The 9,236-nt window shown below is 51.4% G+C and overlaps 1 protein-coding gene across 1 annotated transcript; it reads right to left on the reverse strand.

Annotated features, from left to right (window-relative positions):
* Window positions 1-543: 543 nt before the first annotated feature.
* Window positions 544-7,702, reverse strand: LOC133355485 (3-beta-hydroxysteroid-Delta(8),Delta(7)-isomerase-like). Its single transcript, XM_061572801.1, has 4 exons — window positions 7,329-7,702; window positions 4,005-4,041; window positions 2,764-2,894; window positions 544-2,288 (listed from the first exon to the last, which is right to left on the reverse strand). Exons 1-4 carry the CDS (start codon window positions 7,624-7,626, stop codon window positions 2,047-2,049), a joined length of 708 nt encoding a protein of 235 aa, XP_061428785.1. The 5' UTR covers window positions 7,627-7,702; the 3' UTR covers window positions 544-2,046.
* Window positions 7,703-9,236: the final 1,534 nt, after the last annotated feature.

Here is a 9,236-nt window from a genome sequence, read left to right on the forward strand (position 1 = left end):
ACTTGTGTCGCCGGGTTCGTACCGCAGTGCGCTAACCACGACACTGCCGCTCACCGCACACGAGGCATAGATTCCCCGTATAGCCTCAAGACAGACTTTTATGGGAAGTGCTGTTAGCGAGCACATATGAAGGGGAGGGGGTGGGTGGCCAGCACCACACCCGGCCGCCTTTGTCTCTTGAGCAGCGATATTTACACATCCCATCAGGTATTTATTGGAGGCTGAGTGGACCTAGGAGAGGCCCAGGACCGGTTCCAATAATCGTAGCTGGTGTCAGCCATGTGCGGAAATCCAACTCGGGTCGCGGGGTTCGTTGCGCAGTGCGCTAACCACAACGCTGCCGCTCCCCACACACACAGACAAACTTAGTTCACACACAAACGCACAGAAACCACTAATGTTCACAAACACACACCAGTTGGGCTTCGACCAACAATGTAGTCGCAACAGCGCGCCAATTGTCGCGCCGCAGTAACACAGACGCTCGTCCACATCCGCTCGCCAGTCTCTCACCAAAGTGTTGCACGCGACGAAAAAACGATCTCCACCAAGGGTTTTTTTTAATCCCTTTTGAAATCAGTGCGTCGCACAGCAGTGCGACTTACAAATAAGACATTACAAACGTTATTCGATCACACAGATTCGATATAAAAATTTAGGAGCAGCATGATTTTAGTACATTTTACAACAACAAAAAACCCGAGTGTTAAAATTACTTCATACCCACTGGTCACCACAAAACTATTATAAATCCACCAGAAATACTTAAGTTTTAGTGTTAAATTAGTCAGCGTTTTAGTCTCGTCCAGTCGGACAACCCTCGGAATTTATGTCAGGTCAGTCTGTGCATTTCATTTCAGCATTTTTGTATTTTAATGACCACAGGAAATCCAGACTAAAACTTGACAAATTCCACAAACTGTTGTTGACCAGACTGAGACGAAAAAGACAAAACACACCGACTAAACTAACACTGCGATTCAAAACGAGCACAGCTACGGCTGCGCGGGGTAATCTGCGGCGATGCCAGTACCTGGACAAATCCCTCGCGAGAACAAGGGGAAGAAAGCTCGGATAACTCGACGATGTGGTCCCAGGATCTTAGTGGTATCCATTCAGTGGCTCTGGCCATGTCAACGCCACTGAATGGAGACCATGAGAGAGAAACCCGACTTGAGTTTTAAAAACTACGACTGCAGTGACGAGGGCACAGAGCCAATGGCCCCGGCCATTATGGGCCACCGTCCACCTCATCGCAGCGTTTAGATGCAACAGCAGCACTCTTCATCCGAGGGCAGGCGGTGCTGTGGGCTACCTTCTTCACCTCGCCATCCACTACTTTTATCTTCCGCCTTTTTAAATCCTTTATATTAAGTTCACTTGCTTGCTTGCTTGCGCGCTTACGACCGTGCAAATCTTTCGTCGTTTTTTAACCCACTTCCCGTGATCCGATCGAGCTGACATTTTCCACACAGACTCGTTGTGCGTGAAATTAATTTTCCTGAAAGAAAAGTTTCCAAAATTTTACACTTTTTAGGGGGAAAAAAATGATATTTAATTACCAATTGCTTAATGGTGGCAGGCAATCATCTGACCCATAGGTGGCAGCCATCTCAAGCCAGAGGACGAGAGGACTCTGGCCGCCACGCATATAAAGGATTTATAGTGAAAAACTTTGTTTTTACGGGTTAATTTTATTCACCATCTCATTCACCTCCTCATGATCAACTATCTCCCTCCAACCCCTCTCATCTGCCACCTACACCAGCCTCTTCCTTCCCCCACCTCTTATACTATCTCTCCCACCTCTTTATATTCTGCCGGATCTGTTACCGATCATCTCTTGAATCTCTCCTACCATCTTTATCTCCATCTCATCTACCCCATTCACCTCCATTTTCTCATTCAATCTTCCTGCTCCATCACCTCTTACACCGCTCCCTCTTCCTCCACCAGCACTACCTTCACCATCACCTCCATCACCCCCCGCCCTCCTCCTCCTCTTTGCTGGATTCACCATTTGGCTGCCACCTCCTCCTCCCACTGTCACTTGCGCTTGAGTTTGCCGGTGGCGCCAGCCCCAGCCGAGGGACCGGCGAAATCGGCGCGGGTCTGCACGCTGCACAGCTGGCTCCAGGCGTCCACGATGAGCACGAGCGGTAGCACGATCCACAGCGCGTTCATGAAGACGAAGTAGAACCAGAAGTAGAGCGGGTGGCCCGGCTCGCTATGCTGGAAGCCGCTGCAAAACTCCGTGCAGAAGTACAGCACGTCGCCGTACAGCTGCCCTGGGGGCCACAGGCGAGACGGTGACGTCGTCAACAACGCAGCAGTGACGCGGCGGCGGCAAAGGGCAGAGCGTGAAGATAACAGTGATAGAACAGGGCAGTAGGGGCGGGGGGACCTGTGTCCGGTAATTTCGTTTCATGCGACTTCATTACACATGGCCCATGACCGTTTTAGGCCTACCTCTTTGACACGGTCCATTATGATGTGCGTCTGTCACTGCGAGTACCATCTCTCCTTGACTCCCAACCTTCCTCCTCCTCCTTTCTCTCCTTCCCTACCTCATTTCCCCCCTCCTCTGCCTCCCTCGCTTCCCTCTCTCCCTTAAAGTCACCGACGTCCCTTCTCCCTCCCCTTCCACTCCCTCCCCATCCGTCGCTCCCTCCCTCCCCATCTCCTTCCTCAACTTCCTCCCCCTCCTCTCTCGACCCCCCCCCACCACCCCCACTTGAAGCGAGCCGGCCAAGGTGAGCTCACCGAGCGACACCACGAGCTGCAGCACAAATCTCTCGGGCCGGTTGTGCACGAACGCCATCACGGTGAAGGCGCTGAGCGGGCCCCACGCCAGCGCCGTGATGCTCTCCATGCACACGGTGAAGTTATCCGAGCTGCAAACAAGACAAACGCAGGTTCACCCGGCGGTTAGTGGGATGCGCCTATTAATCTTTCCCATTTTGATGACGTACGTGTAAAATAATGTAATTGTACGTCTTTAGATCGGAAGGCGTACTGAGGCTCCCCACAAGGCCATGCGGCGAGGGCGCGTGGCGCAGTTTGCCGCCAGCTATCGTAGCGTGCGGTCGTGTCACTACGGTTCTCTACGGTGAGTACAATATCTTTAAAAACAATGGCGCTATGCCCCTCTAAGTAAAATTAGTGCTGAGTCGCTCGCACGTTCCGAGATTCAGGGGCGAATAGGACCCACCCTGCAACTTGCAGACGTGAGTTTCACAAGAGTGGCTGGGTGGCGCTGAAGTCGGAACGTTGAGCCGACGCTGCTGATATCCTGGGTGCGAATCAGAGTTCCAGCCGCCTGTGATTAAACCTCGTCTCAACGTGTAGGGAATGGTCTCAGCCCACTCACCAATAAAAAAAAACCCATCCCATTATATTTCTAGCTCTGAGAAAAATATCGGTTTGACTTTTGTCGTGCAACGGACATTCCTCTCTGATGTGGAGCGTGTGGGTAATTACTGCACACTGCTACTGCGTCCACCAGAGGTCACTTGAAGACCTCTGAGGCAGAGCTCTATGAAATCCACTTTTGCGGGCCATTCCGTAGCATAAAGGGTTGCACTGCTGTGCCTGAATTTCGCCAAATTATTGCGCAGAGACAATTTATAGCAGCCAAATACTCAAATCAATGGACGTTTCTAGATGTGGAGGGAAAAACCGGAGGACCCGGAGAAAAATCCACACGACCACAGGGAGAACACACAAACTCCAAATATACAGCAGGCTTCATGGTCGGGATTGAACCCACGACCTCCTATATACCAGGCGAGTGTAGTTAACATCTTGACACTGTAGCGCCCATCACACGCGGCTGAAACCCGGATTGAGGCCCAGGGGTCTTCGTGCTACCGGCTAATCGCTCTGGCCACCCCGAAGCTACCTGGCCACCTCCCCTGGCAAACCGAATTTTGGTTCAAACTTTTCTCAAGCTGGTGGGTGGTGTTCCAGAGGAGTGGACGATGAATCCGTCCTGTTGTACTCACGTTATGTATCTGCTGTCTCCCTTTGAATATTCCTTCCCTGGGAAAATAACAACAGCGCAGAGACACACAGTGAGACGCAGATACACACTGCAGAGACCCAGAGACACGTCAAAAAAGATACACAATAAGACCGAAACACACAGGCATGTACAGACACACAGAAACACATGGACACACAGTAAGACAGAGACACACCCAGGCTTGCACAGACACACAATGCGAAACAGTGAAATATACAGACATGCACATACGCACACAGACACACACACAGGCAAAGTCAGACACTGACACTAGTGAAACACACAAACCCTTCATGTTGCAGAACCGTATATTTCAGAGCTACCTGAGACCCCTTAAAGTCATCTCAAGTCCACAGACTTGAGTTATGTTCATCACATGGCAGTGTTAGAATTTAGCCAAATCAAATGCAAGGCCAAAGTTACTGTCATGTACTTTTAACGTGCAATTATTGGTGACCGGGCCAATACCATCACCCCTCTACACTAGAGAAGCAGTTTGTTTTAATCGCAGGTGGTTGAAACTTGGACTTAAACCCAGGCTCTCAGCGGTGCCATTTCAATGCTCTGAACTCCCAGCAACCCGAAGGCCGTCTCTCAGCACAAACAGAGGGTTAGTCAGACACCCTGAGCTTTGCATTGTGGACTAGGTCAGTCACAGGGCAAAGATAAAACATTGAAGGTTGGGTCACTTTTGAGATAACTCATTTTGAGATAAGACTCGTTTTATCTTCCCTGGCTGAAATGTTGAAAGAATCATGTAAAAAAATAAACCTAGCATCGTATCTTATTAGTGTAATGACGGTTGGCGGATCACACACAGATGTTTCTAGATTTGAAGCTTTCGTGACTGCAAGGATTCATATTCTTAGGTTTTTTCGGTAAAGTCACGTAGGTAAAACATCAAAATTAATAAGATGTTGCGATACTTCTTTCCCGTGTGCGTTGGAGAGCCACCATACCCTGGCTCGCAAGCAGAAGGCGGTACCGCAAAGTTCAGATGAATATATATCATCCGTCCCTTCTGTATGGGATAGAGCGTTGCCCCATCGCACTCATATATTTTCTCCAGGTGCTCCAGTTTCCTCCCACATATGCAAATACTCGTTAATCGGCTGAAAACATGTGAATGTATAGAGGATGGCAGAGCTCGGGCAATTGTTGACAATGGCCCGCAGCCTGGCTGCTCCCCTCCAGCTTGTCCGAGAGACCTCAGCGATTGTGTGGCGCAATTTTCACGCACAACGACGCTCCTGGACATCTGTGAAAAAGAGCTTTCTAGCTCATCGGATTCCTCCAGTGTAAATATTGTGATAAAAAACTGAATAACCATGGGTAATCTTCTTGGTTCTTTCGGTAAAGTCACGTAGATTGGAAATAATAAAATAATAATAAATTTTACATAATAAAATAATTCCCACGACGATTCGGCCACAACGCAAGACAGACCTGTTCTTCACCTGAGGACGGTTGCTTGCGTTGTGGCCGAAACGTCGCGAGAATTATTTTATTGTTTTTTTATTATTTTATTATTTCCAATCTACGTGACTTTACCGAAAGAACCAAGAAGATAAATCCCTGCAGTCACGAAAGCTTTAAATCGAAATTTAACCTTGGGTAAAATACGATTCTCTTCCTGCAACTGCCAGAGATGACAGTCGTGTCTATGCTGTTGCCTTCACGCTGATGTCCTGACTGGATTGGTCTTTGCCAACCTGTAGCTGGGCATGGCTCACCACCGAGCTATTATTAATGGGTTTATATACCACGTAAAACCCCCTTTGGTCGGTCCACAATCCACGTGGCCAGTCAGCTTCAAAGGCAATGCGTATTTTATATTATCGGAGCATGTTCGTTCGCCCGTTCACCACAAGCACGCAAGACGCGATTCCTTGCAAATGCTTTCTATTTGGTGTTTGAACACCTTAACAACATATCCACTCTTGGTACCTCATTTGCCAGTAAAAAATATGATAATTGTTTTTTTACCCTTTTATCTGGCAACAAAACTGACACCTTAATTAACATGACTCCTCGTAAAAAAAGGTGTCAGTTTTGTTGCCAGATAAAAGGGTAAAAAACCAATTATCATATTTTTTACTGGCAAATGAGGTACCAATGGTGTAAATGCTTACCCCGAGCTCTCATACTCTGATGGTGCATTGTCTTTTGAGTTGTGCACCTTTTGGCGTCATCTGGTCCGACACCATGTGAGACTAGGCTCTAAGGAAAGCTGTCTCGGGTGTGGACCAATCAACTTCAAGGACAGTGCATACATTATCAGAGTTGAGTTTTTTGTTTGCATTATGACTGCAGGTATTGTGGTCTATGCAAACATGACTCCTCGTAAAAAAGGTGTCAGTTTTGTTGCCATATAAAAGGGTAAAAAACCAATTATCACATCCACTCCAGCCGGACTGTGATAACCTGGCGCTGTCACTCACGACGACCACTGTCCACCAAGATCTGACGAGAGTGACTTTTGTCAACGAGGCAAGAAGGTTCCAAAGATTGCAGAGTCCTACAGGAGGGAGATGACAACATATGCGGCTGGGGGTGGGGGGCGGAGATGGAGTTCCAGCAGCCAGTGAGTGAATCTATTATCTCATTCCCAACGACTGGGAATTCCACATTCCCTGGCCGAGACGCCTCGAGTCCATCCACGCGACCATGTCGACCAATGTTTTTACCTCGGCGATGAATTGAGATTCCACAATCACGTGGCAGCCCCCCGCCGAGACTAAGTGCGGCGGACAACTAGGTAACAACACCGGCACAAAGAGCTTTATAGCTCAGTGGATTCCTTCGGTACGATTTTTTTTAAATGTTGTGATTCTGACACGGCCACTCACAGAGCTGCGAGAGGAGCGCCCTTGTCACATCACAGCTGACCGCACCACCGTTTACCTCACGAGTGACTCAGATTCCACATTCGCATGACAGCCCCCCACTACCTTACCGAGACTAAGTGCAACACCGATCCCACATTCGCATGACAGCCCCCCACTACCTTACCGAGACTAAGTGCAACAACAACAACAACGACAACAACAAAACAACAACAACAAACACGAGGCTTCGTAAGCATCTCCCCGGGGGTGGCCTCACAGAGCTGCGAGAGGAGCGTCCTTGTCACATCACAGCTGACTGCACCACCGTTTACCTCACGAATGACTCAGATTCCACATTCGCATGACAGCCCCCCACTACCTCCCGAGACTAAGTGCAACAACAACAAAACGACAACAACAAAACAACAACAACAAACACGAGGCTTCCTAAGCATCGTCCCCGGGGGTGGCCTCACAGAGCTGCGAGAGGAACGCCTGGTCCCCCGCGATGTCCCGGTGGAAGAGCGAGAACCAGCCCTCGATCACGCCGTGGATGAAGGCGCACACGGCGAACCAGCAGCAGACGAGGCGTCGCATCGACGAGAGCCGATGGCGCGAAGACCCCGCGTACAGCCATGTCGCCGCCACCAGGACGCCTGAGGTGACGAACAGAAACGCCAGCACCGTGCTGGTGGCGGTGTCGTTCGCCACGTAGCCCGGGATGACGAGGTCGCGGGGCCAGTACGGGTGACGGGGGGCTGAGGGAACGGCCATGGTCGAGTTGGTTGTTGATGTTCGTTCGTTCGTCGTCGTCGTCCCGCGCTGCTGTGGCGGTTGGCGGCGTTTCCCGCCCTTTTTAAACCGCCGCGGAGATTGGAAGTTGAAGCCGGCGGTCGGCCATCTTGGCACGGGACGGCACCGTGCTAACGAGTGTTGGCGCGAGTATTTTATATGTGAATAAATATGACTCCCGTTATATTACGGGAGTGTTTTCGAGGAATGGCGTTGTTGCTCTTTTTTTAATTGATTTTATTCGTGCGCAACCGCCAACGTTAGTGTAATAACGTAATTTTTTTCACCCAATTTTACAAGCACAGTAACGTTATGTCATTCCGTACAAATCTTCAACGTAATATTTTTAACACATCTTCATCACCCACTTGGCTTTCTGGGACTGCTTAATTGCGAGCAGCGTTGTGCAACGCGTTCAAAAACTCCGAATGGGTTTTTGAACACTCGGACTCATCAACCATGGTCAGATTGTAACTCTCCCTACCCAGCATGGCTACCACGACGCCACGTTTTGTGACGTCATTCTCCCAAGGGAGGGTGTGTCAGGGAGAAGGTGCGTGCACGCGATTGGCTGATTCCCCACAGGCCCCGCCCCCTGGTCACGCTAAGGTGGGGAGGGGGGACGGTACGTGCACGCGATTGGCTGATGCCCCACAGGCCCCGCCCTCTGGTCACGCTAAGGTGGGGAGGGGGGACGGTACGTGCACGCGATTGGCTAATTTCCCACAGGCCCCTCCCCCTGGTCACGCTAAGGTGGGGAGGGGGGACGGTACGTGTACGCGATTGGCTGGTGCCCCGAACCCCCCCCCCCCTACCACGCTCAGGTGGGGAGGGGAGGAGGTGCGCGTACGCGATTGGCTGGTGCCCCGCAGGCGTCGCGCGAGCGCGCCTCGACCAATCGCGAGCACCGCTCGCAATGACGCGTCACCGACGGGAATGCGGCGGTGAGGTCACAACGTTCGATTTGGAAGCTCGCCCTCTGATTGGACAATCGCGGTGGAACCACGAGCGCTTAGATTCTTGGGGGTTTCACGGCTCCATGTGATACTGGGAGGAACCTCCTGGTCACACCAGCCCACAGGGGATTATTGTGTCCGTCGTGCAGGGAGGGGCTGGGTGGGGAGGGAGGGGCTGGGTGGGGAGGGGAGGATGGGGAGGGGAGGGTGGGGAGGGGCTGGGTGGGGAGGGTGGGGCTGGGTGGAGAGGGGAGGGTGGGGAGGGGCTGGGTGGGGAGGGGCTGGGGAGGGAGGGGCTGGGTGGGAAGGGAGGGGCTGGGTGGGGAGGGGAGGGTGGGGAGGGGCTGGGTGGGGAGAGGGTGGGGAGGGGCTGGGTGGAGAGGGTGGGGAGGGGCTGAGTGGGGAGGGTGGAGCTGGGTAGGGAGGGAGGGGCTGGTCACCCCGTGGTGCCCTTTTAAAACTCAACGTTTAACCTACTCACGCCGGCTTGTGCCCGCCCTCACAGTCGGGCATATTTGCGGAATACACCACGCCGCCGTTGACCCTGCAGGCCATTGACCGAGCAACCCAACATTCCTACTAGCTCCCTCCGCAGGACAATGTGTTTCCAAAGGGCGAATATTAATTCAACAGCGG

Source organism: Lethenteron reissneri, chromosome 51, assembly GCF_015708825.2.
Source record: "Lethenteron reissneri isolate LAM-NWPU_2019-01 chromosome 51, ASM1570882v1, whole genome shotgun sequence".
In the NCBI taxonomy this organism is placed as follows: Eukaryota; Metazoa; Chordata; class Hyperoartia; order Petromyzontiformes; family Petromyzontidae; genus Lethenteron; species Lethenteron reissneri.